The 19,176-nt window shown below is 45.1% G+C and overlaps 2 protein-coding genes and 1 pseudogene across 5 annotated transcripts in view; all 3 read left to right on the top strand.

The window, feature by feature from the left end:
* Positions 1-3,643, top strand: part of LOC118376432 (double C2-like domain-containing protein beta) — a 29,117-nt pseudogene extending 25,474 nt beyond the window's left edge.
* A 3,356-nt stretch (positions 3,644-6,999) lies between these two features.
* Positions 7,000-13,269, top strand: pla2g3 (phospholipase A2 group III). Its single transcript, XM_052458729.1, has 8 exons — positions 7,000-7,927; positions 8,885-9,017; positions 9,199-9,333; positions 9,442-10,297; positions 10,937-11,177; positions 11,313-11,448; positions 11,877-11,993; positions 12,359-13,269. The coding sequence occupies exons 1-8, from the start codon at positions 7,306-7,308 to the stop codon at positions 12,573-12,575; spliced, it is 2,457 nt and encodes an 818-aa protein (XP_052314689.1). The 5' UTR covers positions 7,000-7,305; the 3' UTR covers positions 12,576-13,269.
* Positions 13,270-13,647: 378 nt separating this feature from the next.
* LOC118391605 (tetratricopeptide repeat protein 28-like) overlaps positions 13,648-19,176 on the top strand; it is a 135,646-nt gene continuing 130,117 nt past the window's right edge. For 2 of the 4 annotated variants that reach the window (XR_008060978.1, XM_052458220.1), the window contains exons 1-2: positions 13,648-13,965; positions 15,066-15,485. Coding sequence is in view for 3 of the 4 variants with exons in the window: in XM_052458220.1 (XP_052314180.1) it covers positions 13,936-13,965; positions 15,066-15,485 (450 nt within the window). In the remaining variant the exon portion in view is untranslated. The remainder of the gene's footprint in view (positions 13,966-15,065; positions 15,486-19,176) is intronic. The other 2 variants (XM_052458217.1, XM_052458216.1) reach the window with 1 other exon arrangement.

Below are 19,176 nucleotides of genomic sequence, written 5' to 3'. Positions count from 1 at the left end.
ATATCTCTTTTTCCTACAGCAGTAAAATATTGATGGATGAATTGATTGATTGGTTTATTGATTGATTCTTTCCTGTGATTGTGACCTGCAGCTGCCTGAAACCAGACATGGGGAAGAAAGCCAAGAATAGGACACAGATCAAGAAGAAGACCCTCAACCCAGAGTTCAATGAGGTTAGTGTCCCCTCCATATCTGTCTCTAACAGCACAATATCAGGTTCAAGGCCATTGTTTTATTAATACAGAGTCTAATGGCAGTCTGTGTCTATGCACTGAGAAATGGAGTCTGATGGCTGAAGTTGTGTTGCAGGAGTTCAGCTATGAGATCAAACATGGTGAGCTGGCCAAGAAGATCCTGGACATCTCCGTTTGGGACTATGACATGGGAACATCCAACGATTTCATTGGTGAGTTGGGTCTATAACATGGGCACACCCAGCGTTTTTCATTGGTGAGTTGAGAAATCCAACAATTTAATTGGTGAGTTCAGTTGAGATGGCATAATGAATGTACTTGTAGTTACTGATTTTTATATTTAACAAACAATATTGTGCAGATTTTAAGCCGACTTCAAAATAACATATTTAAAAACCTTATCTCCCTCCAGGTGGATGCCAGCTGGGCATCACAGCCAAGGGGGAGTGTCTGAAGCACTGGTACGAATGTCTCAACAAAGACAAGAAGATCGAGCGCTGGCACGTCCTCCTAAATGACAACACCGTCTATTATTATTATATATTAGAACGTGACATTTGCTCGAATGGAAAATGTATAAATCTCTACAAAATGTCCATTAATTATAATCCACATAATAATTCACATTTCCTGTTGCTGCAGGATTGACTCAAATTAAATTCCTACATCTGTAATCTGTCTTGTACACTTCTATACTGTGACTGCTTGGGACTAGTGTTTGTGCTGCCAAAGCATATGATCTTCACTTCTGCTACTGTATGTACAAACAGTTTGTTAAAAGGAGCATGTGTTGAATGTTATGAAACATATGTTGATGTTATTTATGAATGAAGATATTTACATAGTATTAGCTGTTCAGGTTGATTACATGTTAGCTGTTCAGGTTGATTACATGTTAGCTGTTCAGGTTGATTACATGTTAGCTGTTCAGGTTGATTACATGTTAGCTGTTTAGGTTGATTACATGTTAGCTGTTTAGGTTGTTTACATGTTAGCTGTTCAGGTTGATTACATGTTAGCTGTTCAGGTTGATTACATGTTAGCTGTTCAGGTTGATTACATGTTAGCTGTTTAGGTTGATTACATGTTACATGTTATTGAACCATTAGCTCCTCTAAGAACCATGTGATATCTTAGAAACACTGATCTCTCTCTCTCTCTGTCTCTCTCTCTCTCTCTCTCTCTCTCTCTTTCTTATATTTATATATATATATATAGAACAAAGCGTTACTCCAAGCCTGATGAAGTGATGATCAGACAATGCTGTAGACATGGGCATATTGCACTGCATCTTCCTGTGACAGATAACAAATGCACACAAAATACATGCTGAGCATGAGCCCTGTCTAGATCATATGACGTGCATTGACCTGTAGTAGGTTTGATTGCTAGAAATTCTCAAATGTGAAATGATCTGTGATAGCTTATGTTAAACGATAATGCAAAGTACAATTAAATATGAAACTTTAAGATGTGTTGATATTTACTTTAGTATAAAGTTGTGGATGTTTTGAAGATACAGTACATATGTACACATGATGTATTTGCCTTCTGCCACTGTTATCATAGTCTTGGGAGAAGCATGCAAATGGTTAATGCACAGTGGTGTAAAGTACTTAAGTAAAAATATTTTAACCCAAAAGTACTCGCTCTCTGGTTTGCTTAATATAAGGAATTTGAAATGACTTGTACTTTTACTTTTGATACTTAAGTATATTTTAGCAATTACATTAACTTTTGATACTTGAGTATATTTAAAACCAAATACTTTTAGACATTTACTCAAGTAGTGTTTTACTGAGTGACTTTCACTTTTACTTGAGTCATTTTCTATTGGCTACTTTTTCAACCACTATTAATGCATAGACATTCTTTGAAGTTCGCTCATTGTATAAGCAGCGTCTGTGACATGGCAGGACCTTTGTGAGAATCAGGTGAGGTTTGAGAACCGGTGGCCTGAGTAGACACGCAGTGGGATGTAGGTGGACTTTGGCTCTCTTGATAAACACAGTAGTGAATCTCTTCTCTTTTCTTTTCCAACTGGTTGAAAGTTCACAGTCCTGTTGGCCTCTGAAGGATTAGTCTGCCAGACTGTATAGACTTGAACTCCACTGTGCAGTATAACACACCTTGACATTCATGGAGACATTGATGGTTTAATAATATTCAATGATATAATGCTGACATTGTATAATTTAGTTTAAAAATATAGGCCTAGAGTGAAAAAAATAGTTAATAGATAGACATATAAATGAAATGGTTCTTTCTGGTCAATATTGGAGGATACAATTATAAAACTAGATCGATGTTATGTTTACTTCCTGGCGGAATTTGACTCTGTCATGTTCAGAAACACCTCATATTCTGGAAACTGGCCAATAGAAAAAAGATAAGCATTTTAATGTTTCATAATTTATGATATCTGATAAGGATAGCAAGTGTAATAATTTTCATTGATCATCCATCCAGTAGAAACAATTGTGTTCATTAAACTCAGCAAAAAAAGAAACATCCCCTTTTCAGGACCCTGTCTTTTAAAAAGAATTCCTAACTTCCCTAACTTCACAGATCTTCATTGTAAAGGGTTTAAACACGGTTTCCAATGTTTGTTCAATGAACCATTAACAATTAATGAACATGCACCTGTGGAACAGTCGTTAAGACACTAACAGCTTACAGACTGTAGGCAATTAAGGTCACAGTTATGAAAACTTAGGACACTAAAGAGGCCTATCTACTGACTCTGAAAAACACCAAAAGAAAGACTCCCAGGGTCCCTGCTCATCTGCGTGAATGTGCCTTAGGCATGCTGCAAGGAGGCATGAGGACTGCAGTGCTCAGACTCTGCAATAGGCTGAGTCAGGCTGGACTGAGGGCTTGTAGGCCTGTTGTAGTAAGGCAGGTCCTCACCAGACATCACCAGCTAAAACGTCACCTATGGGCACAAACCCACCGTCGCTGGACCAGACAGGACTGGCAAAAAGTGGTTTTGTCTCACCAGGGGTGATGGTCGGATTTCCGTTTATCGTCAAAGGAATGAGTGTTACACCGAGGCCTGTACTCTGGAGCGGGATCGATTTGGAGGTGGAGGGTCTGTCATGGTCTGGAGTGGTGTGTCACAGCATCATCAGACTGAGCTTGTTGTCATTGCAGGCAATCTTAATGCTGTGCGTTGCAGGGAAGACATCCTCCTCCCTCATGTGGTACCCTTCCTGCAGGCTCATCCTGACGTGACCCTCCAGCATGACAATGCCACCAGCCATACTGCTCGTTCTGTGCGTGATTTCCTGCAAGACAGGAATGTCAGTGTTCTGCCATGGCCAGCGAAGAGCCCGGATCTCAATCCCATTGAGCACATCTGGGAACTGTTGGATCGGAGGGTGAGGACTAGGGACATTCCCCCCAGAAATGTCCGGGAACTTGCAGAAGCCTTGGTGGAAGAGTGGGGTAACATCTCACAACAAGAACTGGCAAATCGGGTGCAGTCCATGAGGAGGAGATGCACTGCAGTACTTACCCCCCTTTGTTCAGGGACACAATATTCAATATCTGTTCAATAATTTTTGTGGTTAAATTCCCATATACCGAATACAAAATACAAGTTAAATGTGTTTCCATCGCATTTTCAACTGTACTGATGGGGGTGCTGAGGAATTATTAACAGGGAAGTTTACTTCGATATGATGGTTATTATATCAATATTTGCACATGAAAGTGTTTCCACCGACATTTCTCACATAATTAATTTTACAGACACTAAAAGATCCCACTTTGTCTAGCATGTTTTGTTTTGTCGACATATGGAAAGTTTACGGACAAATTGTCTGTTTCCATCAGGCCTGTCATGACATTTTTTATCCAACATGTACTTTACTGTATAGAAATGTTGGCTGGAAAACTGGTTTGTAACCATCCTCAGTTTTTATGAGAATAAAGTTATACCATATTTTTAAAAATCACCACAGCTGTGATGGAAATGGAAGTTTCGGTACAATTTTATAAATGCCCACAGTGTCACGCCCTGTCACGCCCACAGTGTCACGCCCTGTCACGCCCACAGTGTCACGCCCTGTCACGCCCACAGTGTCACGCCCTGTCGTCCACAGTGTCACGCCCTGTCACGCCCACAGTGTCACGGGCGTGACTAGGGGATGTTCTAGTCTATTTATTTCTATGTTTGGGATTGAGTATGGTTCTCAATTAGAGGCAGCTGATTATTGTTGTCTCTAATTGGGGATCATACTTAAGGTGTCCCTGTTCCCATCTGCTTTTGTGGGAAATCGTTTTGTATATGTGCTTGTTGCACTAAGTTACTTCACGTTTGTTTATTGTTTTTTTTTTAGAAGTTTCACTTTTAATAAAGATGTGGAACTCAAATCACGCTGTGCCTTGGTCCATCCATTATAACAACCGTGACACACAGATCATTTGTTTGTTCGACATGAGCAAAAAATGGCAGTGGAAATGCATTTATGTGCAAATATTGATATAATAACCATCATATCTAAGTAAACTTCGAGTCACTCAATGATATGTGGCTACTATATGTGTATTTTCCAATCAGAGATGTGTTTCTATCGGTTTACGTAGAAGCTCTTATACAGGAACAATTAGGGTTAAGTGCTTTGCCCAACGACACACCAACTGAATTTTCCTTTGCCTGGAGTAGCCCTGAATGTGCATTTTACCAGTAAGCATATGAGTCTTCTCATATGTACCCCCTGTGTATATGTCCAATTACCCCCAGGGGTTCTAGTATCCCAGATTGGGAACCACTGGCCTACAACGAGATTATTTTGAACAAAAGAGCAAGATATATTTTTTTTGTCAAAAGGCAGCCAAGCATCGATGATCATGTCACCAGAATAAAACCCTCAATATTTATTGGAAAGTATCATCAAGCTCACCTTGCACTTTTACCACCCTGTGAAGTTCCTCATAATTTATTTAATCTGTAGCCTAATAAACTGCATGCTTTCCCAACGAGTGTTAGTGGGAAGACCATACAGCACGTCATAGCTGCAACCTGTGCAACCTGGTCTCAAAGCACTTCGTATTATTCTGTATGTAAATCTGAGAAAGTACTTTAGTATGATATGTTATGTTTCGGATGGTATGTGTTAAATTGTGGATGTCCATCATCCATTTTGTATGATATGTTCTAAATGACCATTTGTGTTATATGTTACGAATTTGCAAAACATACACTATGTTTCAAATTCTATCTAGGTAGCTAGCTGGCTAATGTTTGCTATTTTAGGGGTTAGGGTTAAGGTTAGGGTTAAGTTTAGGAGTTAGGTTAAAGGGTTAAAATTAGGGTTAAGGTTAAGGGAAGGGATAGCTAAAAGGGTTAAGGTTAGGGTTTGGGTTAGCTAAAAGGGTTACGGTTAGCTAAAAGGGTTAAGGTTAGGGGAATGGTTAACTAAAAGGGTTAGGGTTAAGGAAAGGGTTAGCTAAAAGGGTTAGGGTTAAGGGAAGGGTTAGCTAAAAGGGTTAGGGTTAAGGGAAGGGTTAGCTAAAAGGGTTAGGGTTAAGGGAAGGGTTAGCTAAAAGGGTTAAGGTTGGGGTTAGGGTTAGCTAAAAGGGTTAGGGTTAAGGGAAGGATTAGCTAAAAGGGTTAAGGTTGGGGTTAGGGTTAGCTAAAGGGGTTAAGGTTGGGGTTAGGGTTAGCTAAAAGGGTTAGGGTTAAGGGAAGGGTTAGCTAAAAGGGTTAAGGTTAAGGGAAGGGTTAGCTAAAAGGGTTAAGGTTGAGGGAAGGGTTAGCTAAAAGGGTTAAGGTTAAGGGAAGGGTTAGCTAAAAGGGTTAAGGTTAAGGGAAGGGTTAGCTAAAAGGGTTAAGGTTAGGGTTAGCTAAAAGGGTTAGGGGAAGGGTTAGCTAACATGCTAAGTAGTTGCAAACTAGCTGAAAAGTAGTAAGTAGTTGAAAAGCTGTTAATTAGCTAAAATGCTAAAGTTGGCTGTGATGAGATTATGCGACCACCCATCCATCCGACCAACCACTCTACTTTCATTTTTGCCTAGCATGCTGACCACACCGCCCTCATTGCGTGAGCGAGCGATCCCGAGAAAAAGGAATGTGCATTTCAGGTAAAATAACAACCCAATGTTTATATCACAGGACAAATTAGTTAGCAACAGCAAGCTAGAAAAATGGCCACAAGTGTTTCATATTATAATGAAACAGCAGGGAGCAGGTCTCAAACCCACAACCTTCGAGCCCGAGGTCCGGTGCGCTATCGACTGTGCTGCAAAAGCATGCTCTTACGGCAGGGTCGATTTCCGCGCTTATAAAACCCAGGGTCGTTACAATATGTTTCGACCTGTACCCAAGTTAATATAGTTGGTTCAGAGTTTGTTTTTATATTTCAACCGGTGTCTGATTGCATCTGGTGTGTGTGGACAAAATCAACATGAGCGATCTTATGGTAAGTAACCATCTGTAAGTAACCAAATGTAAAGTATACTAATTTCGATTCCCGGATTTACGTTTACTATGTTACGTCTAGTTTATGAGACCAGGCTGCATCGCGTGGCTATTAGGTCATAATTGCTATTATTTTCGCATAAAAGAGTTTCCACCAACATTTCGTACCTAGTTATTTTTACCGACACAAAAATATCCACTTCTTCTAGCGTATGCCTATTTTTGGAAAGTTACCTACATTAGACCTGTCCTGTTTCCTTGAGGTTTCTCCGACATATACTACTTGCACACAAAGCTTGGATGGAAGACTGGTTAGTTACACAAACACACACCACAACCACGTGGTCAAATCAAAGCGCAGAATATTGCGGGCGGGAAAGCCCCTAGTAGAACAGTTTAAAACCGGCCTGAGGTCCGTCTCTTTTCAGACATCCCCAGACAGTGGAAACTAGTGAATAGGGCCACTGTTAATTACGTATCAGCTGCAAAGTGAATGTATTTTAATGCAAGTTCGGGGTGCGGCAACATTTTATTTATATATTTAATCTTACCTCTTAGCATAAGAGAAAGGGAGTGTTTTATAAAACGAGAAATTAAATTGGATTGGGTTCGGTGCTTTTTATTACAAATATTAGTCTATCTATAAAGTACTGAAGGACATTTAACGTGCTTACATTGGTGCCGAAAATGCACATCACCTCCATTTTATTTTCTGCTGTAATAATGGCAGCAGTGTCACTGATGTTGACCACTGCAGCTGCTGCTGACCCGAGGGATTTCTGTTTCTGGACTAAAGTCACGTCGAACGGTGAGACCCATCTCAGCTTTCTCCGACACCACAGCGAAACTCACGACGCCTCCTCCTCATCCCTCCATCTCTACCACAGTGTGTGGTCGGTGGAGAATAGACTGGTCAACTGCGCAGTGAGTGACGACACGGCCGTTACAGACAGCTACATGTCTATGTGTCGGGAGAAGAACACCACAGGACAGTTCTCTGACCGCCCTTGTGAACGTTTTGATGTCAGTGCGCAGTCTGAACTTGAAAGCCACTGCGCTCCTGTTAGCTCTCCAACGGTCACCCAGCGCGAAGCCGTTGGAGATGCCTCTGAGGAACATAGAGAGACAAGGCGTAAGAGGCACGCACTGAGCGTTATTGATGATATAGCGATCCTGAATCCTCTTGGAGACGGTGGTGACAGTTCCAGGGATGAGACGCAAACCCATCGGCGCGTAAAACGTGGTCTCATCGTGCCGGGAACGCTTTGGTGCGGCTCAGGGAACAAGGCGGCGGCCTATGACGATTTAGGTAGGTGGTCGGTGTTGTATCTGTAACTGTGTTCCAGACTAAGATGTGGTTCTCCTTTTGATAATATTTTCTCATTTGTAATTGTATGGGGTATTAAAGCAGAATGTAATTGATGATGATGATTCATGTGCCCATTTGTAGGGCTCTATAAAATCCGCGATGCGGAGAACCCAGACAGAATTATGGAATCCAGATATGAAAATGTAATTCAACCATATTCAAAAATGTATTGTCCTTAGTAGGGAATCATCTAAATGAATTAACACATAAAGCGTCTACCACTTTGTGCAGCCGTTAGCGATGATGTTGGTAGATGGAAATGCTTTCCCAAAAACCTTCTCAATTAAATGTTAACTACAAAGTAGTCTATGCTTACCTGGCAGAATGATTTCATTATTTGCATCAATCCAGTCGGTATTTATTTTGCAAACACGGACAGTGATGGTAGAGTGCTTCTATATACATCTGCATTGCTGGCTCTTCGGGATTTTAGGCTGGGTTTCTGTATAAGCACTTTGTGACAACTGCAGATGTTAAAGGGGCTTTATAAACGATTGATTGATTGTGTGAGCTACACCGCTAACATCTTCTTGCTAGGCGTGCACCGGAATTAAAGGTTAGTTGCATCTATTTGTATTTATTTTTAGACCTGATAAGTGGTCTCCTGATGTGGGTTAAGTATTGTTGTGGATTAGAACATCCAATTGAGTTGTTTTTCAGGTTTAAAAAAGTGTGATTTTCACAGCGAAAACCTTAAAAAAACAGGGTGAAACAGAAATCTGGGTAAAATTAAACGGAATTTGGGGAAACAAAATATGGAATCAGACAAAATGTAACTGATTTTATAGGGCCCTACTTTAGTAATGCCTCTGTTTCCCATCACAATATATCAAATAGGCCTAACCTGGTCTCTTGTTGTTGTTGCTGAACCTCTCCTACCACTCCTACCTGTGACAGGTGTGTTTGCAGAGACAGACAGTTGCTGCAGGGAGCATGACCAATGTCAGGACACCATCCTGTCGTTCGAGACCAACTATGGAGTTTTCAACACAAACATTTTCACCCTGTCCCACTGCCACTGTGATAACAGGTAGGCTGCCTGTCACAAACTAACTCTGTCTATGAGACTGTGACTCTCATGAGGAAGATTCTGCCTTTCCCTTAACATTATACATTACTGATTCAGTTCCGGCTAACCTCTGTGTAGTGTTGTATTGATGTTGTGTTTAGGTTGCATTAACATTGTATTAACATTGTGTTGTTGTGTATAGGTTTCACCAGTGTTTGCTGGGGGCTGAGGACAGTATTTCAGACACAGTGGGATACGTCTTCTTCAACCTGCTGAAGATGCACTGCTTTGAGTTCTCCCACAGACTACAGTGCTCTGAGAGGAACTGGTTTGGCATGTGAGTGACGATCCCTCCCTCACTTATGTTTGTTCATGAAGTGTTTAATGTAACATGCAATGTAAAATGGAATAGAGGCTGATCCTACCTCATTCCTCTCTGTGACAGGTGTCAACAGTATGAGATGTCTCTGTATGCTGTGGTCCATCCTCCCACCTTCTACAACTCCACCCAGCCAGACTCTGACTTAGAGGAGGATGACATGGCTGACAATACCACCACTACCATCTCCACCCCCACTTCCACCTCCCCCTCCAACTCTACCACCTCCTCCTCCTCCTCCTCCTCCACTTCCAACTCTACCACCTCCATCTCTACCTCCTCTACCTCCCTCTCCACATCTCCCACCACCTCCATCTCCACCTCCTCTACCTCCATCTCCACATCTCCCACCACCTCCATCTCCACTTCCTCTACCTCCCTCTCCACATCTCCCACCACCTCCATCTCCACCTCCTCTACCTCCCTCTCCACATCTCCCACCACCTCCATCTCCACCTCCTCTACCTCCATCTCCACATCTCCCACCACCTCCATCTCCACCTCCTCTACCTCCCTCTCCACATCTCCCACCACCTCCATCTCCACATCTCCCACCACCTCCATCTCCACCTCCTCTACCTCCATCTCCACATCTCCCACCACCTCCATCTCCACATCTCCCACCACCTCCATCTCCACCTCCTCTACCTCCCTCTCCACATCTCCCACCACCTCCATCTCCACCTCCTCTACCTCCATCTCCACATCTCCCACCACCTCCATCTCCACCTCCTCTACCTCCCTCTCCACATCTCCCACCACCTCCATCTCCACATCTCCCACCACCTCCATCTCCACATCTCCCACCACCTCCATCTCCACCTCCTCTACCTCCCTCTCCACATCTCCCACCACCTCCATCTCCACATCTCCCACCACCTCCATCTCCACCTCCTCTACCTCCATCTCCACATCTCCCACCACCTCCATCTCCACATCCCCCACCACCTCCATCTCCACCTCCTCTACCTCCCTCTCCACATCTCCCACCACCTCCATCTCCACCTCCTCTACCTCCATCTCCACATCTCCCACCACCTCCATCTCCACCTCCTCTACCTCCCTCTCCACATCTCCCACCACCTCCATCTCCACATCTCCCACCACCTCCATCTCCACATCTCCCACCACCTCCATCTCCACCTCCTCTACCTCCCTCTCCACATCTCCCACCACCTCCATCTCCACCTCCTCTACCTCCATCTCTTCCTCCACCATCTCTACCTCCATCTCCACATCTCCCTCCACCACTTCAACCTCTCCCAACACCTTTCCCTACATTGCCACTTCCACCTCTCCCTCCACCTCCACCCCCACCTCTCCCTCCACCTCCACCCCCACCTCTCCCTCCACCTCCACCTCTCCCTCCACCCCCACCTCTCCCTCCACCTCTCCCTCCACCCCCACCCCTCCCTCCACCCCTCCCTCCACCTCCACCTCTCCCTCCACCTCCACCTCTCCCTCCACCTCCACCCCCACCTCTCCCTCCACCCCTACCTCCACATCCACCCCCACCACTCCTTCCAGTGCTGCCCCAGCAGACCTCACCCCAGGGGGTCAGAGTGGAACACCAGCCTCTGGCTCGCCTGTCATCCACCCTTACCCTGGAGAGGACAATATGGTTGCCAATACTTCCCCCACCTTCACCACTGGCACTGCTACTGCTATAGGGACCCAGAGTAGCACCTCGGGACTAGAAACCTCAGCCTCGGGCCCAGCATTGGCTTTGGCCTCGCCAGCTGAACCCACCCACCATACTGGCCTGACTCTGCCTAAGTCTAACCAGGACGCAGCAAGCACAGGTAGGTGAAAGAAAATATTGTCTGGTTTTCTGTCTCTTTCTGCCTGTTTCTATGTGCATCTACTTTTGATAATGCCTTTTGAGTGGACTTGACCATGAGCTCAATTACATTTCATTGTGTTTCCTGTCTGTGTAGGGAAGCAGCATGTGTATGTGTGTGATGTATACAGAGACCTGGATGACTGCAGGTTTAAGATCCCTGCTCACCAGAAGAGATACAGCCTCCTCAACCCAGAACCCAGGACCCTCTTCCACTGCAACTGTACCAGCAGGTCATTATTACAGAATAATACAATATGTAATGGCTTGGACAACCAGATCAGTGCAACCAAGTGGTCTGTGACATACAGATGTCTGTATGTCATTTTGTGAATGAATTAATGAAATTATGAGTCAAATAACTTTCGGTGACCATCCTTTACGGGTATATTTGTTAGGTGTGTAAAACAAATTGTATGCATAGGGTCAGACAGTCAAGGACAGCCCTACTAGTTGTGTTAGCAGTTGTTGCTTAATGTTTAAATCAAATGTTTGATAAAATACAGAAGTAGAACTTTTTGGCAGCAGTAAGATTGTGTGCTCACGTGTGTGTCTGACACTCACCCCAATATGTCCTCTCCTCTCCTCTCCTCTCCTCTCCTCTCCTCTCCTCTCCTCTCCTCTCCTCTCCTCTCCTCTCCTCTCCTCTCCTCTCCTCTAGACTGTCTGAGGTTCTGGTTCAGCAGAAGGAGATATCTGGGGTTCAGACTATCCTGTTGAAGTACATCTCTCTGTCCTGCTTCACATTACAGCCACAGGTCTGCACACAGGGGACAAGGTCAGTACAGTACACATCACAGACACACACACGCACTGCCACACGTGCACGCAAGGGTGCACGCTCTCTCTCACACACACACACACACACACACACACACACACACACACACACACACACACACACACACACACACACACACACACACACACACACACACACACACACACACACATGGGCGGACTGGGACCAGAAATAGGCTCTGGCATTCTAATTTTGTTGTGGCCCCACTATTAGCCAGATAATTATCATTTCGTGCAAAAACCCCAAGTTAGACAGGCCCACTGAGCTAATGGTCCACGCCCGCACACACAGACACACACAAACGCACGTGAGTTTGTAACAGTCTACCTCCTTATCTACAGCTGCTCGGCTTCTCTGGTCAAACCCTCTCCTGCTCAGCTGGAGCAGCAAAAGATCAATGGTGGAGGCATGGAGGAGTGGCGCCATCTACAGGCCGCTGGCCACAACGGCAGGAGGCCCAAATCTAGATGGGCCAAACGCAGACTACACAAACTCTGCATCAGGATGACCAGGAAGCACAGTCAATGTGCTTTAGTAGAAGATGCAGTGCCAATGTGATGCAATGTTTGCCTGATCTATTTAGCCATCCCATTTCCTCCCCTATGGGATATAGATACTATTTATTTTTGTAATTGACAGTTGAGTAATTGTAAATCCAGATGACTCCAGAGCTGCTTATAGTTAGGTCATTCACTTTAAGATAGCTAGGTGAGACATCCACATCAGCAAACTCAGTCCAAGTTGGAAAAAAGACAAGTGCAAGTTTTTGTTGTTGTTGGAGGGATAATCTACTAATAGCAGTTGTAAATAGTGATATGTGTATCAGGGCCTTACTGCTGTAAAGGAAAAACTATGTTTCAAGTCCTGAATGTAAATATCTAAGCTACTGTACTATAGTGTTTTTATTTTTATTTTTAACTACTGTCTATGCTCAGCATTCATTTAATACTTTATCTTACTGCAAATTGTACATATAAATTACTTGTATAGAAACACATATCATTATCAAAGACAAACAGTGTTTGCATTTAATATTTTTATTCATTATTTTGTTTACTCTAATAATCCAGACTGTATCACAACCTGCGGTGATTGGAGTCCCATAGAGCGGCGCACAATTGGCCCAGCGTCGTTCAAGTTCGACCGGTGTCGGCGGTCATTGTAAATACGAATTTGCGCTTAACTGACTTGACTGGTTAATAAAGGTTCAATAAAATAAAACATTGTTTTTTAAAATAAACACTTTGACAGAGCCTGTATGCTATTTCTTACTGTTGTCTTTACAATGCTGTCAATTTGATGACACATTAAACTACACTATATCAAAGACACCAAAGTGTTAGGTTATTATTATGTAAGCCATAACTATTAGAATACGTTCACGAAAGGCAAAGGGATGGTGTTTGTATCGTCTTTTCTATAATTATTTTTCATTTTTTTCACCTTTGATTCAAGGAAATTGTGTAACCTACTTTCATATGAAGCGTATGGCTTGTTTATTTATGAAGAGGTTTGCAGTAAGTAACGATCTATTACTAAAATTCTGTAGAAACAATACTTACAACAGGAATGAATAACTGCTAGGTAACTCAACCCCTCTCTGATGTCACCACGGGTAATTGAGACCTGGAGACCGACTGGAGATGCATCCGTGGAGCTCGAGCCTGCCGAGACCCGCCTCCACCCGCCACAAATTCCGTTACTCGGGGAAAAACGGATTTAACATGGCGCACTTTCTGGGAAATAATTTGAGTTAGTTCGCGGCCGGTTAAGTGGAATATCGCTTGTTGTTCATTTTTCTGAGGTCCATGAAAACATTGTTGTAGGAGAGCGCAGCGTTTCTGTGGCTGTTTGGGAAGCGAACTGCCATGGGATGAAAGTTTGAAGTTGCTGCCGCTGTGTATAAAGCTAGAACAGGATGGAGAAGCATCGACCGAAGAAAGAAAGGGTAAATAACCCAATGGCGAACAAAGAAAATGAGGCTACAGTTTTTCTGACAGTACATAGCATTTAGGCTATAGATCTAGCTAACTGCAATAGTATGCTATAGGCTGGCTAGTAACTAACCATTAGTTTCAGCCAAAGTGCTTTGATGAACCGTTTGATGTTATGCCCAAGTTGCTTAGCTATTCAGTAGTATTGTAGCCTAGCCCGTACCGCGCTTTTTATAGCAATTTAGTGGAATATGCCATATTACAGTATTACAATAATAATAAGATAAGACAAGATCCAAATGTATGTAACATTAGCTTTTACATAGGTGACAAACAGAACAGGGTTTTTTGCCCCTTTCGTCTCTCTCTCTCTCTCTCTCTCTCTCTCTCTCTCCATCTGTGTTTGTGTGAGAGAGAGTGAGAGTGACACAGAAAGAAAGAGATTGAGTGAGCGAGAGTGACTCATATATACCCAGCTATATGCACAGGCTGAAAATCAGCTGTTCTCTCCTCTTCTCCTGACTCCCCCTCTCTCTCGCTCCCTCTCTCTCCACCCTCTCCCTCTCCCCTCTCTCACTCTCTCTTGCTTTCTCTCTCTAGCTCTCCCTGTCTCTCTCTCTTTCTTCTCTCAGTGAAAACTTTCTACTGTGTGAGTTAGTGCTCCAGTTTGCTCTCTGTTTGGACAGAGAATGCCACTGGGATTCCAGGGAACATGTGTGTGTGTGTGTGTGTGTGTGTGTGTGTGTGTGTGTGTGTGTGTGTGTGTGTGTGTGTGTGTGTGTGTGTGTGAGCGAGAGAGAGTGAGAGAGAGAGAGAGATAATGACAGCCTTGATGTAAGTAATTCTGAAAATACAAATTTGGTAGCAGCAGATCAGGGAAGGAAGCAGAGAGTTAACCTCAACGTGCACATTACACACACACACACGCACTCACACACTCACACTCACAAACACACTCGCAGACAATATTGCTTTGATGTTTTGGTGGAACAGATTAGAAAGTCAGCTGTACATCAGCATGGTCCTCTTTAGGGAATGATGACTATATATAACTGACCACTCCTACCGACATTTATTTTCTTCCTCCCATCCCCCTCTCTCTTCTCCTCTTTAGTTCTCTCTCTTTGGCCCTCGCTCTTCTGGCCGAAGCACCAACCCTCCCTCTTCCTCCTCTTCATCCTCTACCTCTGCTCCCCCCATCCCTCCCACTCTCTGCAAGACAGACCCTCATCCCTCCATCCCTCCCTCTCTCCGTAAGACAGACCCTCATCCCTCCATCGCTCCCTCCATCCCTCCTGGGCCTCCTATCCTTTCTAAGACAGAGTTTTTGGAAGCAGTGCGTTGCAGTAACCAGGCGTGCCAGCGGGGGCAGTACAGCCAGGCGGTGCAGCTCTATGGGAAGGCCCTGTCTGCAGACCCTCAGAACTGCATCCTGTACAGTAACCGCTCAGCGGCCCATCTCCGCCTTGGACAGTACCAGACCGCCCTGGACGACGCCCTCAAAGCCCGCCTGCTCAACCCCAAATGGCCAAAAGTAGGACCAACTGTATACTATAACAACATTTGTACTGCTAACTGAGCCTTTGTTTGTGGGATGCGTTTTGCTCAAACTACAGATGTAAGATCTTCATTTCATCACTCTTGTGTTGCTGAGAATTTTCCTGCACGGCAGGAAATGAAAACTTGTAGTGTATTTAAGGTTTAAAAAGGCTTTGTCATTTAAAAAAAAAAATCCATTAATTATAATCCACATTTCCTGTTGCTGCAGGATTATTTTCCTTCTGTAGCAAACTGGCTCAAATTAAGATCCTACCTCTGTAATGGCCCAAGGTAAGAGAGATAGGTGTCATGGTTAATGTACACCAACAACTTCTAGAGCATTCCCAGAGGATTGGAGGTGCTCAGCATGAAGTGCCTCTTTGTATTCAACTGTAGAGGGAATAGCCTGAACATACAGTCAATAAACAAATGAGAGAGAAAGAGTGAGAGTGATACCAAGAGAGAGAGAGACAGGGAAAGAGAGAGACAGAGAAAGAGAGAGAAAAGAGACAGACAGATAGACTAAGAGACAGAGATGTTTTGAGGCAGTCAGGGGTCTTTGTAAAGAGACAAACTCCAGAAAGACTTTCCCAGACTGGCTCTGTAATTCATGACATTTTAAGGGGCTTCATTAGCATGGGAAACACATGTTTACATTGGCAAAGCAAGTGAAATGAACTATTAAACATGAACTGTAAACATTACAATCACAAATGTTCAAATATAATACACATTTCAAATGTCATATTATGTCTATATACAGTGTTGTAATGATGTGCAAATAGTTAAAGTACAACAAAAAATATGGGTTGCATTTACTCTCTGCTCTGTATCTCTGTCTCTGTGGGTCTGCTCCACTCCACTTCCCCTCTCTATAGGGAAGAGAATAGACGGAAGCTGTTTGTGTGTGTGTGTGTGTGTGTGTGTGTTGTAGGAGCAGGCAGGGTCTATGGGGACAATAACATAACAGCAGGAACATTTCTTCAAGAGAGCGAGTGTGTCTGTTTGTGTGTCTGTTTGTGTGTGTGTGTGTTGTAGGAGCAGGCAGGGGACAATAACATAACAGCAGGAACATTTCTTCAAGAGAGCGAGTGTGTGTGTTTGTGTGTGTGTGTGTGTGTGTGTGTGTGTGTGTGTGTGTGTGTGTGTGTGTGTGTGTGTGTGTGCATACTGGCCCGGTGGTGGTGTCAGAGCAGTAGTTCTGCTGCTGTATTCTCTGTTGGTCAGTGTGAAGGTCAGGTGTAATGAACTACCATTCTGAGAACGTTACTTACTTCAGCCTGTCCTCCGTTTTTGTTCCTGTTCTCCCTCTCTGTTCCTGTCTGTTCCTGTCCCCCCTCTCTGTTCCTGTCTGTTCCTGTCTGTTCCTGTCCCCCCTCTCTGTTCCTGTTCTCCCTCTCTGTTCCTGTCTGTTCCTGTCCCCCCTCTCTGTTCCTGTCTGTTCCTGTCCCCCTCTCTGTTCCTGTCTGTTCCTGTCCCCCTCTCTGTTCCTGTCTGTTCCTGTCCCCCCTCTCTGTTCCTGTCTGTTCCTGTTCTCCCTCTCTGTTCCTGTCTGTTCCTGTCCCCCCTCTCTGTTCCTGTCTGTTCCTGTCCCCCTCTCTGTTCCTGTCTGTTCCTGTCCCCCCTCTCTGTTCCTGTCTGTTCCTGTCCCCCCTCTCTGTTCCTGTCTGTTCCTGTCCCCCCTCTCTGTTCCTGTCTGTTCCTGTCCCCCTCTATGTTCCTGTCTGTTCCTGCCCCCCTCTCTGTTCCTGTTCTCACTCTCTGTTCCTGTCTGTTCCTGTTCCCCCTCTCTGTTCCTGTCTGTTCCTGTCCCCCCTCTCTGTTCCTGTCTGTTCCTGTCCCCCCTCTCTGTTCCTGTCTGTTCCTGTCCCCCTCTATGTTCCTGTCTGTTCCTGCCCCCCTCTCTGTTCCTGTCTGTTCCTGTCCCCCTCTATGTTCCTGTCTGTTCCTGCCCCCCTCTCTGTTCCTGTCTGTTCCTGTCCCCCTCTCTGTTCCTGTTCTCACTCTCTGTTCCTGTCTGTTCCTGTCCCCCCTCTCTGTTCCTATCTGTTCCTGTCCCCCTCTATGTTCCTGTCTGTTCCTGTCCTGTCCCCCTCTCTGTTCCTGTCTGTTCCTGTCCCCCTCTCTGTTCCTGTCTGTTCCTGTCCCCCTCTATGTTCCTGTCTGTTCCTGCCCCCCTCTCTGTTCCTGTTCTCACTCTCTGTTCCTGTCTGTTCCTGTTCCCCCTCTCTGTTCCTGTCTGTTCCTGTCCCCCTCTCTGTTCCTGTCTGTTCCTGTCCCCCCTCTCTGTTCCTGTCTGTTCCTGTCCCCCTCTATGTTCCTGTCTGTTCCTGCCCCCCTCTCTGTTCCTGTCTGTTCCTGTCCCCCTCTATGTTCCTGTCTGTTCCTGCCCCCCTCTCTGTTCCTGTCTGTTCCTGTCCCCCTCTCTGTTCCTGTTCTCACTCTCTGTTCCTGTCTGTTCCTGTCCCCCCTCTCTGTTCCTGTCTGTTCCTGTCCCCCTCTATGTTCCTGTCTGTTCCTGTCCCCCTCTCTGTTCCTGTCTGTTCCTGTCCCCCTCTCTGTTCCTGTTCCTGTCTGTTCCTGTTCTCCCTATTTGTTCCTGTCTGTTCCTGTTCTCCCTATTTGTTCCTGTCTGTTCCTGTTCTCCCTATTTGTTCCTGTCCCCCTCTCTGTTCCTGTCTGTTCCTGTTCTCCCTATTTGTTCCTGTCTGTTCCTGTTCTCCCTATTTGTTCCTGTCTGTTCCTGTTCTCCCTATTTGTTCCTGTCCTCCCTGTCTGTTCCTGTCCCCCTCTCTGTTCCTGTCTGTTCCTGTTCTCCCTATTTGTTCCTGTCTGTTCCTGTTCTCACTCTCTGTTCCTGTCTGTTCCTGTCCCCCTCTCTGTTCCTGTCCTCACTCTCTGTTCCTGTCCCCCTCTATGTTCCTGTCTGTTCCTGTCCCCCTCTCTGTTCCTGTCTGTTCCTGTCCCCCTCTCTGTTCCTGTTCTCACTCTCTGTTCCTGTCTGTTCCTGTCCCCCTCTCTGTTCCTATCTGTTCCTGTCCCCCTCTCTGTTCCTGTCTGTTCCTGTTCTCACTCTCTGTTCCTGTCTGTTCCTGTCCCCCTCTCTGTTCCTGTCCTCACTCTCTGTTCCTGTCTGTTCCTGTCCCCCTCTCTGTTCCTATCTGTTCCTGTCCCCCTCTCTGTTCCTGTCTGTTCCTGTTCTCACTCTCTGTTCCTGTCTGTTCCTGTCCCCCTCTCTGTTCCTGTCCTCACTCTCTGTTCCTGTCTGTTCCTGTCCCCCTCTCTGTTCCTGTCTGTTCCTGTTCTCACTCTCTGTTCCTGTCTGTTCCTGTCCCCCTCTCTGTTCCTGTCTGTTCCTGTTCTCACTCTCTGTTCCTGTCTGTTCCTGTTCTCCCTATTTGTTCCTGTCCTCCCTGTCTGTTCCTCTCCTCCCTCTCTCTTCCTGTCCTCCCTGTATGTTCCTGTCCTCCCTATCTGTTACTGTCCTCCCTGTCTGTTCCTGTCCTCCCTGTCTGTTCCTGTCCTCGCTGTCTGTTCCTGTCCTCCCTCTCTCTTCCTGTCCCCCTCTCTGTTCCTGTCCTCCCTGTCTGTTCCTATCCTCCCTGTCTGTTCCTGTCCTCCCTGTCTGTTCCTGTCCTCCCTCTCTCTTCCTGTCCCCCTCTCTGTTCCTGTCCTCCCTGTCTGTT

The sequence above is a fragment of the Oncorhynchus keta genome, chromosome 12, assembly GCF_023373465.1.
Source record: "Oncorhynchus keta strain PuntledgeMale-10-30-2019 chromosome 12, Oket_V2, whole genome shotgun sequence".
Taxonomy (NCBI): domain Eukaryota; kingdom Metazoa; phylum Chordata; class Actinopteri; order Salmoniformes; family Salmonidae; genus Oncorhynchus; species Oncorhynchus keta.
This window is presented reverse-complemented; position numbering and strand designations above follow the sequence as displayed.

Excerpts from the sequence above, each read along its gene's own strand:
- pla2g3 (XM_052458729.1), top strand. The coding sequence starts at position 7,306 with ATGCACATCACCTCCATTTTATTTTCTGCTGTAATAATGGCAGCAGTG. Across the intron at positions 9,018-9,198 it reads CACTGCCACTGTGATAACAG|GTTTCACCAGTGTTTGCTGG; the intron begins GTAGGCTGCCTG and ends TGTTGTGTATAG. Across the intron at positions 9,334-9,441 it reads GAGAGGAACTGGTTTGGCAT|GTGTCAACAGTATGAGATGT; the intron begins GTGAGTGACGAT and ends TCTCTGTGACAG.